Genomic DNA, 13,521 nt, shown 5'->3' on the forward strand with positions numbered 1-13,521 from the left:
TTTTGATCATAAGTCCTTCCCCGGTTGTTATCCCATTTGCGCTTCTCACCACTACCCGCTTCAGACTTAGCCTTCTCCGGTTCATCGATGATAATTTGATTCATTAAAGTATGCGCCAAGCGCATCGCTTCCGGGACATTTGGTGGCTTGGACGAGGTGACGTTTCCCTTAATGCTCTTAGGAAGTCCCCAAAAGTACCTTTCCATTCGTTTGAACTCCGGGGTGACCATTGTCGGACACATCAGGGCTAGTTCCAAAAATCTCCGGTTGTAGCTATCAAGGTCGTTCCCAACGGCCTTTAACTGCATAAATTTCATTTCCATCCTCTGGATTTCGGTCCTAGGGCAATATTCCTCAATCAGGGCCCCTTTGAACTCCTCCCATGGAGTAGCAAATGCCTCATCAATACCTTTTGCTTGAGCCAAGGTGTTCCACCACGTTAGTGCGCCATCAGACAGCGTGCATGAAGCAAACTTGGTTTTATTCTCCTCTGAACAGTTACTGACTCGAAACACAGATTCTAACTTCTCGAACCATCTAGTGAGACCAACCGGCCCCTCTGTTCCACAGAAGTTGTGTGGTTTGCAGCTTTGGAACTCTTTGTACGTACACCCATTACGAATGGGTTGAATAACCGGTGGCGGTGGCGGTGGAGCTTGGGGTTGCATTTCTGCAATGGCTGCGGCTACCCTTTCGGCAATCATCTCCTCGATTTCGGCTGCGGTAGGTGTTGATGTTGATCATCCGTTGGCCATGGTGTTCTAAACAAAAATTTTGACTCAAGTCAAAATCCAGTATTCAAATAGTAATAATACAGTATATAGTAACCAACATGGAATCAACACATCACATGTTTATTAAATAATGCATCTAGGTACAAATACCACAGAATCATCGTACAGTAATGTAAATAGAACATTGTGCAAGAATTAAATAACGCAAAGTTCCATTCATTAATAATAAGTTGCATACATCTGTATAAGTTCGTACAATACATAAGTGAAACATAAAACTACAACTAGATTACATAATGAGATCTAAATACAAAAGCCCTACGGTGAAGGTGGGTGCAGGATGTCCAATACATGGGATATCTGGTCCTCGAGCTCAGTAACTCGAGCTCGGAGGATCCCCACCTCCCCTGTCAATTCCTCGACAGTGGGAGATGGTGGGGCAGGCGGTGCAGGTGGTGCGGGTGGTGCCGGTGGTGCCAGTGGCGCAGATGTAGACGGTCTGGCTCCAGAAATAGTCAGTACGTAATGGGGTGCCTTACGCACGAGTGGGTCGGCAGGGTACGGCACAAGCCGCTTACGGGCAGTAACCCTACGACGCCGACCAAATGCGTCAGTGAATGCTCGTCCTCCGTTGATCCCCGAAATAATAGTACCGTCGAAGCGATACCACTTCTTCGGTGGGGTGGAGAGTGGCTGTACAGGTGCATCAGGGTCCTCCTCGTCGGAGTCATCGTCACTCGAGTCGTCTGTGGATGAGTCATCGGATGAAGAATCAGCGGATGATGGGTCGTCCGAATCATGTGGTGGTGACTGCACGGGCGGCCCTCCTTGGGCGGCTATCATCTGTCGGTAACGGGCGGGTCCGATCGGAATGAGACGTCCATCAGGGGCGCGTTGGCATCAATGGCGATACCGGTTACGGAATGGACCTTCCCCGAATTCCGCGGGAATCACAATCTCACCGGAGCGGGGCTGTGACACCGAGGGTCCGGGGGCAGATGGAGCTGGAATCTCCGGAGGGTCCTGGGTTCCATTAGAAGTAACCACTGGGGCAGGCGCATGGCTGCTAGCTCCGGAAGATGAAGCGCCGGGGTTACTAGTAGGCAACGGGATCGGTGTGTCAGCAGCAGCAGTAGGTGGGGTGGCTGACGAGTCCGAACTGCCTAAAATGATAGCAGGTGGAATATCCGACATCTGAACAAGGAAAAATAAATTTTCCATGTCAGTAAGTCATAAAGCAAGCACGTATTAGGCCAACAGTCTAAATCATGTGTAACAGTAAGTAGCATGGCAATAACGACAAGTATCATGCAATTGAAAGCAGATAATAGCATGCAGTAGTGAAATCATGTAATAGCATACGGCATATAGCAGTAAAAGTAAGCAGCAGCATGCAGTAAGTTCAACGGAAACAAGTAAACTAGCAAGTTGTAGATTAGTCCTATTAGTGAATCCTACTCGGGTCGGTCTTGACTCACTAAAGTAACCTAATTCCCTACAACCAATGCTCTGATACCAAATGTGATGCCCCGTACAAAACCATCGTGTACGAGTCATCAACAACAGGATCATTACAAGGTCAAACACTATATGCTATTTCAAAATACGTCTGCATTCATGATAAAAGGTGATGTCTTAACCAACATCAATGTTTAATAACCAAAAGTATGCTTCAATGAACAGAAGCCGTTAATAATGTACGTGACCCCAATGGTCGTTACAAGTCATAGTTTCAAAAGTAATTAAGTTCGAATGCAAGATAAAGTAGTTCATGCAGTGACATCTCTAAAGCAGCGGGTGTCTACAGCAAGACTAGTACACAGCGGAAGCAACCTTAAGCACCTGAGAAAAACATGCTTAAAAACGTCAACACAAAGGTTGGTGAGCTATAGTTTAAGTATAACAGTAATGTAAGGTAGGCCACGAGATTTCAGTGCTACAAAGAGCGTTTCAAAACAGTATGATAAAGTATATGTTAACCGTGGGCACTTGGTAACTAACTTAACGTTTATACCCCCTGAAAGTACACTTGGCAAGTGCGTATGTTTACGAAGTATTAAACACTCGTTAAATACTAGCGCTACTAGCCCGAGTGGGGATGTCAAACCCTATGGATCCATATCTAAGATTCGCGTTCACCGGTTCAAAAACCAATGACTAAACGTTACCGAGCTAAATTGAATGTTTATGCCGTTGTATAACCCACACATATATAAAGTTTAAGTACTCGTGCCTAGTATGTAAAATATAAAATGCGCATGTATTCTCAGTTCCCAAAATAGTTAAAGTAAAAAGGGAATGCTATAACTCACAATGATAAAGTAGCGGTAAAGTATGACTCGGGAAATAAGCAAGTGTGTAGGTCCGGAAAGTCCTCAACCTAAGTCAAATAGTATTAAGTCAGTAAATCGTCCCAAAAGGTTTAAATGTATGTAAATTAGGTCTTAAAGGTCATCATCATTCATCATCAAACAAAAGGTGTAAAGTAAGTTTCTTTCATGAAAAGAGTTTAAAACAAAGGCTGAGTTCGATCAGTCACCAAGGCCTCTATACCTACTGAATTAAGGTGAGACCAATGGCCATGGATCCGTATATGAGTCCTTTAGCTGTGGTAAAAATTCCAGAAGCAAACTCATCTTCGTTTGACCGTGGCGACGGTCTAAGTGCGAGTAGGTCAGAATTTTCAGCACAACGTTAAAAGGACATAGTGACGATCGGAGGGCCATAAATCCTAAACCGTAATTCGGATTAAGACGAGTCCTAAATGAAAAGTTATCTAATCAAACAGAGATATCTGAAAATCATCCTTACAGTAGCCCAGGTCGTATGGGTCAGACACAGAAACAGTAAAACAGTAGGTCCGGTGGGTTCTTGGTGTTCGATGCTTATCATGGTTCTCATCCTTGATGCATATAGCTTCAAGTGTACAAATCGTTGATGTGTTTACATCATCTTAACCAAGGTTTCACTATCATAACATTTGTGTAATTCTAAGACATGTAGCACACCTCAATTAAGTGTTGTATGTAGTTCGATGAACCAAAGTTACATCAAAGTCTTAGATCTAACACATACATGAACTTTAAAACTAATATTAAGTTACAACTTGAAAATAAACTTATAAAATCAAGATCTTAAGTTGTAGAACATAGTTCTTAGTTAGATCTTGAAGATCCTAAACCCAAAAGTCTAGATCTAACATAAGTGTACCAAGTTATAATTAAAGAAAGCTTACTTACATGTTCTTGAACTTTTAAAGTTAATTTTAGTTCAAGAAAGTATGAGATCAAGACTAACTTGTAATACTTGACCATTTTAACCAACAAACATGAAATTAAAGTACATAATATAAAGAAATAAACTAAGAAACAAGTAATAAGTTCATGTGTTTCATACTTTTAAAGATTCAAGCCTAAGTCTTGATCTTTAGAAAGTAAACTTTAAGTTTACTTCATGAACACAAGTAATGATTTACAACCATGAACTTACAATCTTTTAAGAAATTAAATGTAGAATCATAACTACTAAGTTAAGTTCTTGTGTGTTCTTGTAAATACAAGATAAATAGAAGAATTAAACTAGAGAGTTTGATTCTTGTACTAGTAAGTAATCAACAACAAGTAAGTAACAAATAATCAAAGACAAGTAACAAATTAACAACAAAGAATGATGATGAAGGGAGTACATGGTCACGGTTTTGGAGAGGAGAAAAGGAAGAAGATTTTGTTCATGTTACTTACAAGAATGTAGAGAAAATGAGAGGAAAGTTGACAGGATTTTTCAAGTAAAGTGTGTGTGTAAATGAGAGAATGGAACAAGTGAGTGAAGTAGTCAAAAAAATAAAAATAAAACTCCTCTAAATGCCTAGGGTGGCCGACGGTTTGGCCAAGCATGGGGGGAGAGGATTACACACTAGTCTCATGCAAGTAAAGGTTCATAAAAGTTGGTTATTTGGTGTATTGTTATGGGAATGAGTTGTAACTAGATTCCAAGTGTAACTTAATCCATCTAGTTTAATTTTAAGTAATACTTACATGTAGTAATGGGCTAATAAGTCCACTAAGGAAGTAGGGTGGGCTTCATAGATCCATTAACACTAATAAAGGCCCAAGTTCAAGTAATTAACAAGCTAATCCAATAAAAGCCCAAGTAACTAACTAATAACCTTAGTTAATTAAAATGATTAATAAAATCAATCATGAATGTAAATAATATTCTAAAAATATTATTCGTGAAAGTTTCGTGTGTCACAAAGACGTTTCGGGCAATTAAAGTCAAGTACGGGCAATCATGGTAACAAGTAAATGTAATAACATACATTCGTTTAATCACACGTATTAATAGTAATAATTATTAATAAATAAACGTTGGAAAATCCAGGGTCGTTACAGTTTGAAGTAATCGAAAACTTGGTCCTTCGTCCGCAAGAAATATATCCACACCTTTCGAGAAGCATCATCGATAAATGTTAGAAAGTATCGGTTGCCGCCAATTGATTCAACCTCCAAGGGACCGCAAACATCAGAGTGCACCAGACTGAGTAACTCTGATCTTCTCGTTGAAGAGGAATTAAACGAGACTCTATGTTGCTTACCAAACAGACAATGATTGCAAGGATTTAGTGCAGCGTCCTTGTCTACATTGATAAGCTCTTTCTTTATTAGGGTAGACAACCTTTTTTCACTCATGTGACCGAGTCTCTGGTGCCATAAATTTTGTGACACCTCTTTTTCTGCAACATTAAGGCCGTCTGTACAGATCTTCACATGAGTTTTGTATAGTGTGCCACAAATGTGTCCTCGAGCGACTATCATAGCGCCTCTTGACAATTTCCATGTGCCTCTACTGAAATGACTATCATAGTCCTGTTTGTCAAGAGCTACTCCAGAAAGTAGATTCAGCCGAAGATCTGGCACATGGCGGACATCCTTCAGAGTGATTGTGCTCCCGGAACTTGTCTTTATCGTGACATCACCAATTTCAACAATCTCAGTGGAACTGGAATTTCCCATTTTCACAGCTCCAAAGTCACCAGCTTTGTATGTTGTGAAGTATTCCTTGTATGGAGTCACGTGGTAGGATGTTGCAGTATCTACCACCCATTCCGTGTCTTCTCCTGGTGAGACGTGAAGGCATGCCTCATCATGGGTTGAACAATAAGCTACATCACCAGTGATAGTAACTAATGTTTCTCCACCTTTATTCTTTGATTGTGAACTGCTCTGACCTTGTTCTTCTTTCAGTTTGTAGCAGTTGTTCTTCATATGCCCCTCTAATCCACAATGATAGCATTTATATATTAATTTTCTGCTATCAGAGGACCTGCCCCTGCTCTTACTTCTGCCTCTCCATTTATTTTTGCTACTTATTTGTTGTCTCCCTCGATTCTCTGTGACAAAGGCATGGGTCTGATCTGTGCCCATGTCCTTTCTCCTTACCTCTTCACTGAATAGGGCATCCTTGACCATTGACATGGTAAGTTTGCCATTCGGGGCTGAGTTGCTGAGTGTTACTACCAGCGTTTCCCAACTATCGGGAAGAGAACTAAGTAGTAGTAGCGCCTGAACTTCATCGCCAAGCGGCATCTCTACAGACGATAACTGGTTGACCAAGCTCTGGAACTCACTGGTATGCTCGGCAACTGAAGTTTCACTTTTAAGCTTCATGTTGACTAAACGCCTCATCAACAGGGCTTTATTCCGAGCAATCTTGGCCTGGTACATGTCCTCCAACTTTTTCCAGAGGACATATGCGTCTGTCTCTTGTGCAACATGGTGGAAGACACTATGATCAATCCATTGACGGATTTGACCAATAATTTTTCGGTTTAACTTCTTCTACTCTTTCTCTTTGACGGAATCAGGATTTGTACCCTTTAATTCAATAGGGTCAAACAAATCCTTACAGCTGAGGAGATCTTCCATCCGAGGTTTTCACAGCGTGTAGTTGGTGGCAGTGAGCATAATCATGGCTCCGGAAGATGATCCTGACTCTTCCGTGGACATTATCACCTTACAAATAACTTTTCAACACAAACGGGGTTGAAAACTTCAGAAAACTCAAAAACTCGACCAACGCCTCTAACCTGGCTCTGATACCACTTGTTGTGATTAAGAGGGGATTGACTGGACGTTGGTACACACAAATTTGAGAGAAAATAACTCTATTACTCACAAGAATAGTTTACAGAGTATTACAAAACTCAAAACAAAAAACTCTCAAACTAACACACTAGGAATTCTCACCACTCTCCAGGGATGTATTCACTCTTGGTTAGGATTACACTTTAACTCACACACACTAACTAGGTGTGATTACACTTTTCTGAATGATTTACAAATGAGGCTTACACCTCTATTTATAAGGAAATTTGAGGAGGTGGAAGGTGTGAACGCAGATTGGTGTGAACGCAGAAAAGGGTGGCTAGCCGTAATCGTTTCCAATTTGAATACTTCTATATGAGTTGTCAAACAAGTGGCTAGCCGTAATTGTTTCCAACTTTGCTTCTTCAACCGGCTTCTTTGAATATCTAGAAAAATCTAGATTACGGCTAGAATGGAAACATCTAGATGACGACATCTAGAAGATACGGCTGGAAATCATCAAAATTTCGTGTAGGTAGTAAATATTACCATCGAACAATAATTATGTCCACGACCAAACTTTAAGGGTATAGCTTCACACCAAAAGAATATGGGTTGTAATGGCCTAATGGGCTTCCTGGCCTTCTTTTAGAGGTGATCTGTGGCCCATTAAATAACTTGAAAATATAAATCAATGGCCCAACCCCAAAAGTAGTACGGTAGTAGTTTCCAGTAGGGAGACGGATTGTTATTCCTCATTTGATAGTCATAACTTGGAACTAGGTGTACTAACCCGACCCACAACAAGTGACACGAATGGTGCAATTTTGGCCATGGCGACATATACATATATAACCACGTATGGTTGAACAATAATCTATCAATTTAATGTTGTATTGTAAGACCATTTGTAATGGTTAGCGGTGTCACTTTTCGTGTTACTTGTCTTTTTGCACTTTTTTGATGAGTATGACGTGTTACTTTGTTGAGTGGAGTATTGTGGTGTTACTTTTTGGTGTTAATTTGGAGTATTGTGATGATGTGTTAAAATCTAATTGGGTTAAGTATTAAATGGGGATAAAAATAATATTTTTAAATTAATAAAAAAAAAAGAAACAGCTGTGATCTCCCTCGTTTCCTCTCCCCAAACGCGAAACTGACGCCACCAGGTGCCGCCTGGTTACGGCCATTTTCCGGCGTTTCTGGTGCCAAGTGGACAAGTAACGGGGTCAATTAGGACCCGTTACGAATGGTCTAATTGTATGTATATTACAAGGGGACCAATTGTGAAAAATTAGTAGGCGAAGATAATGAACCCACGTGTGTGGATAAAAAAAACAGGATTTTTGATGTTAACTTGACATCAAAAAACGCCATATAAAACTTGGATACGGCAAATACATATTCCTCCTATGCTTCTACTTTGATTCCTTTGTGGTAACTACTTTACAGTAGTATTATTTTTTGTTATTTCTTTTATGTCTTTAATTTTTTTTTTTTTTTTTTTTTTTTTTTTTTTTTTTTTTGAAAGGCAAGCAGATTTTATTATTAAGAATAAAATAGTACACGAAAAAAGACTAGCAAGGAGCTAGACAATTACACGAACCAACACACAACCGCAAAAAAAGGACGCACGCATACACAAAGACACGAAGCTAAAGCAGACACACAATCACGAGGACACGACACGACAACTAAAATTACTTTATTTGTTTTATGTCTTAAAAGAATAATTACTTTATTTGTTTATTTTAGGTTGATTTAAGGTACGTTTAGGATTGAAGTTTAACAAAGCAGTAGCACTTATAAATATATAAACTCTTCTTGTTTTAGATACAAAGTTCAAGATTATAAGTTTACAAGTCCAACAACAATGGTACCCTATGCTTATGATCCGACCATGTGTTTGGCTTGAATCAAAGACAGACATAGGTTCGAACCCGTTCCTTCACATTTGTGGGTATCTAGGAGAGGTTGTTTAAAGGCACATATCCCTTTCATGGTGGAATTGGTGGTAACAGGGTTAAGTTGTCCGTTGTCCCTGCCAAATTATACTTTTTGAATCATAAGTCCAACAACAATCTAGTTAATTTTACCCTAAATAACAGTTTAAGAATAAATGAATTTAAAACCACGAAGTTAGTAGTTTCTTAAAGATGGTAATCACTCGTCCTTAATATTGAGATTGAGATTATTCACTAATCAAGCATAGTTAGTTGTCTAACAGAGTGAAATAATATAAAAATTGAAAAGGCTACCAACTTAGTTATGTATTTAATTTTCTTTTGAGAATAAATGAAGAAATATAGAAAAATAAAATTTTCATCGATAAATGAAAGAACCCAAAAATACAACGTAAAAAAAACACACCGAAAAATAATACTCACAAACAACAAACAAACCTAAAACTAATTAAACAAACGAATATCAACAAAAATAAAACCAAACCAACATAAAAACAACCTAAAAAAAAACCCACCTGCAACTACAATAACAGAGGAAATCAGGAAAAGCTACCAAATGAGGTCTCACTGCACATTTGCTATAAAATAATTAACCTTCTACTCGTATATATTTCGCCAATATTTCAATATCAGTCCTACTAAATTGATTGATGACATAATAATCCCTTGTAAGTTATAAAACAAACACGTAGTCAATAAAAAAACCATGCATCATGGCATGTACAATCTATTTCCACATTTGCATCTCCATGCTTCCGGGTAGTACTCAGCGGTTACCGGGTTCCCGGGCGGCACGGGCACATGAACGGGCTTACACGGTGTGCACCGCCCGCATTTCCAAGTACAACGCGGTGGCGATGATCCGGGCCCGATCAATTTTCTCTTTGAATAAGTTGTGTCCTTTTTACTTGTGACATTATCCTGGATTTTGCAATGGTACAATAAGAAAAAAAGCACATGAGTTTAAGGAGATGTACATTATGCTTAATGGGTAGTACATTATAAAAAATGTGTTACATAGGGAGGATGGCTAACATGCTCATGTCAAAGGGACAAGGCGGGGTTCACGGGGAGGTGAACTTATTAGCGAACATGACCCCGATTTACACGGGTATGGGTCCCTTCAGATAGGACTGATTATTGGATTCATTAGGTTAGTTGCTAATGTGCACCGTCCCATGCTAACATGCGCCACTTAAAAAAATTGAGAATTCTTTAATGGCAAAAAATAGAGCTTATAATAATCCCAAAGTCTTTTTAATGTAGAGAGTGGAATAAGAGCACGAGATGTCCGTGTCCCTTTGTCAAGGTCCATTTCAGTGTAGAAAATGGACTTTGAAATTGCTTAAAGTGGGGTGTCGTTCAGTGTCAATTTCGATGTCTATTTCAGTGTCAATTTTAGTTGTGGACCAATAGGATAATAGGAATAATTAAAAAAAACAAAAAAATAGTTGATTCCCACCGTCGGAGGAGTGACGGTGACCAAGAACCCCGAAATCGACACTGAGTTGGTATCCATTTTTTGTCACTGTCGATTTTGGACGGTGAAATTGACCACGGGATATCGTGTGCTCTAATCGTAACAAATATTTATGCATATCTTTGAAAGCTTAAAAGAATGGATTTTAGAAGAAACTTATTTATATATATTATATATGTATATAAATTAAAATCATTATATGCTATGATCTTTTAAGTATTCAAATAAAAAGTACTCCGTAGTCAATATCGCTGTCTCCTTCACTAGGCTTGGTATGGAATAAAGCTCTTAAAAGAAGAATCGATGTGATGTAGATATATACTTTTATTAGTCTTAAAAATAAATATGCAACTACCTTTATTTTTTTCTATTAAATGTTTTTATCAGTATGGAAATAATTATCCAGTTTGTAACTTTATTATTTATATTTTTTAGTGTTTGGTTTAAAAAAGACTGACGTACGTAGTTACTCATATTTTATCTTTTTGTTCTACTTATTAAGAAATATAATTAAAATTAAAAATTTACATTAGAACTCTTAATACCTAAGTAGTTAAATAGTTGTAAGGTTTTCCCTACCTGGAAATGGCGAATAAATACTGTTTAGCTGTTTTCAATCATTCTCTGACAACCTCAAAATTCAAAGCTGAAGTCAGATGCTCGACCACTGGACTACCTAAGTAGTTAATAACTATGTATCAAATTTAATTAAAGGTAATTTATATATATTTTTTTATTATTTTTCTAATCTTAACTTATTAAGTACACGAGATACTGCTATATACACACAAACAAGTGTACAACTTTGATGAATATATATAAAAAAAAATGATGGATGCATCACTATAATGTAAGGAGAATTAACATTGATATGATTAAAAAAAATTACAAACACTTATACAAAATATAGGTGACACAAGATGTGGATCAACTATTTTTTTTTTTTTCTTCCATTCTTTCTCCTTGCATACATTATTGTGTTAAAAAATTTGTAAAGTGTATCATTGCTCCTTTTAGCTAATTAACCGTACGATTATGTAGTTTTAGTAGTACGTACGTCTTCCATATTACGGAGTAATAATTTAATTCTTCCTAAAAAAGTAATGAACTTTTTAAAAAGAGGTCCAAAACATAGAATTATCTATTATTAAGAAAACACTAATTAATTAGAAGGTGTTAACTTTTATGTGTACTTTTATTAAACTATAATTGAAACCCTACCTGGCCTTACCCTAGTTTTGATAGTGGCACTGATTATTGTACTCCAACGCTCGACCCACACTCCTTTTTTCTTCTTTATTTTAAATTTGATCATTTTTAATAATTTAAGTTATACATCGCTTTTTAATTTATGTACATTTTATTTCATAAACTTACAGTTATGTTATTAAATTAATCTAGAAACTTAAACTTATATTATTATTATAAGTATAATTAAAAGTAAAATAATTAATTAAGTGTACATGGATTAAAAAAAAAAGTGGTGTGGTCATGTATTCCTATGCACTTAAAATAAACTTTTTACTAATAATATATATTTCCTTCTAAGTAAAGGTTACTAAAATTTACTCCTTAGTATATATTATACACTACATAATTTTCACATCAACTATGAACAAATATCTAATTTAGTCTTTAATAAATTTAACATATATACATTATTGTTCACACTAAAGTTAGATATGAATTACAACATATTTCAATCTCACTTGAGAGAAGTAATATGAATTTATTTTGTTGCACCTTTCCTCACATTAATCATTAGCAAAACTAAAGCAATGGACAACTGAAAAACTAATTAAAACCGTATTATTTGAGATTAAAATGGTATATGATGTTGAAATTGATGTAACTAATTAGTTTTGTTCAAAAACTAACCTGACTACAGCTAGATGAAGTTATAAACTGTTGTGGATTTAACTTAACATAATGAATTACTAATAATATTAAGTAATCAGAAGTACTACAAATGGTTATATAGTTACGATCATATAAGGGAATCATAAAAAATAACAATTACTGAATAACATAACAATTCAACAATTTTTTTTTTTTTTTTTTTTTTTTTTTTTTTTTTTTAACAATTCAACAATTAACAATTAATTATTAACCATAACCACTTGCCTGAAGGTAAAGATCAGAATCTTGATGTTTGGAAGCCAGTCTAGAACCGTAAACTGTATAACAAAAAGTAGGAGAAATTAAGTTTGTATTCTATCAATCAAACTTTTATAATTAAAAAGCATATTAAAAAAGAGAAAACTAATAAGAAATAAATTGATTATTTCTTATTCCTTCCTAGTTGGCTCCGGTTTTCAAGCAGTGCATGCTCTCATGCATCTTGCTGTATGCTGTTTCATGTATCCCTTTTCCTTTAATAAAAATTGTGCTTTTCAAAAAAAAAAAAAAAAAAAAATAAATAAATTGATTATTTTAGATCATAACATTACATACCTAAAGAAGAGTTCTTGGGAACAAAAATGAATTTCAAGAACATGAACAAGAACAGTAGTGTTGATAGATGTTTTATGAGAGTAGACATGATGATGAGTACTAGCTTTATATAGTTCACATAACCCACAAAGAAAGTTTGAATCTTTATAACTTTAAAGTTGAGATTCAGTGACACATGCAAAAGTTTTGTAACCAAAGATCCAAACCCACTAGTGTTTTGCTCTTGAGTTATAAAGTGTTTATATGTAAAGAGAATATATGTAAGAAACTATGATCATAAAATGAGTTTGAAGTGTGTTTTAAGAGAGAGAGCATATATAAATGTAAAGAAGCAAATGGTATCCTTTGTGTTGCTATATTTGGAGGTGAGATTCTGTATGCAGATTATGGCCACTGTCTTTAAACAATTGCCAATCTCAGAAACTTAAACACATGTATTATCTTCTTTTTACTTATCAAAAGTACTAATATATACATTTGACATTTGAGGTCCTCAATAACTCAAATTTCAAGTTTAGACTTCACTAACAATATATATTGAGTGGCGGGCACAGAAATGTTCCCAAAACAGTCACATGATAACCCGGTTAAAATGCGTACATCAAATATTCTCATCTCTTCAGTATCGAGAACAAGTTAAATAAAATTTTATACATTTACCCGTTTATATAGATTTGCAGTATTCAAGAAGCCTTCTAACCAAAGAAGTTGCGGATTCAAGCTCCATCGTGAACACATATTGATAATTAAATAATTGGTGTTTTGTGTGTGAGTTTCCGTTCTAAAAAACGCTAGCTTGTATAACT

At 36.5% G+C, this 13,521-nt stretch overlaps 1 protein-coding gene across 1 annotated transcript; it reads right to left on the bottom strand.

The window, feature by feature from the left end:
* Positions 1-9,161: 9,161 nt before the first annotated feature.
* On the bottom strand, positions 9,162-13,152 carry LOC139877228 (EPIDERMAL PATTERNING FACTOR-like protein 4). Its single transcript, XM_071864646.1, has 3 exons — positions 12,716-13,152; positions 12,386-12,438; positions 9,162-9,702 (listed from the first exon to the last, which is right to left on the bottom strand). Exons 1-3 carry the CDS (start codon positions 12,801-12,803, stop codon positions 9,493-9,495), a joined length of 351 nt encoding a protein of 116 aa, XP_071720747.1. The 5' UTR covers positions 12,804-13,152; the 3' UTR covers positions 9,162-9,492.
* Between the last annotated feature and the right edge of the window lie 369 nt (positions 13,153-13,521).

This window comes from Rutidosis leptorrhynchoides, chromosome 11, assembly GCF_046630445.1.
Source record: "Rutidosis leptorrhynchoides isolate AG116_Rl617_1_P2 chromosome 11, CSIRO_AGI_Rlap_v1, whole genome shotgun sequence".
NCBI lineage: Eukaryota > Viridiplantae > Streptophyta > Magnoliopsida > Asterales > Asteraceae > Rutidosis > Rutidosis leptorrhynchoides.

Excerpts from the sequence above, each read along its gene's own strand:
- LOC139877228 (XM_071864646.1), bottom strand. The coding sequence starts at position 12,803 with ATGTCTACTCTCATAAAACATCTATCAACACTACTGTTCTTGTTCATG. Across the intron at positions 12,439-12,715 it reads TCCCAAGAACTCTTCTTTAG|TTTACGGTTCTAGACTGGCT; the intron begins GTATGTAATGTT and ends TTTGTTATACAG. Across the intron at positions 9,703-12,385 it reads ATTCTGATCTTTACCTTCAG|GATAATGTCACAAGTAAAAA; the intron begins GCAAGTGGTTAT and ends TGCAAAATCCAG.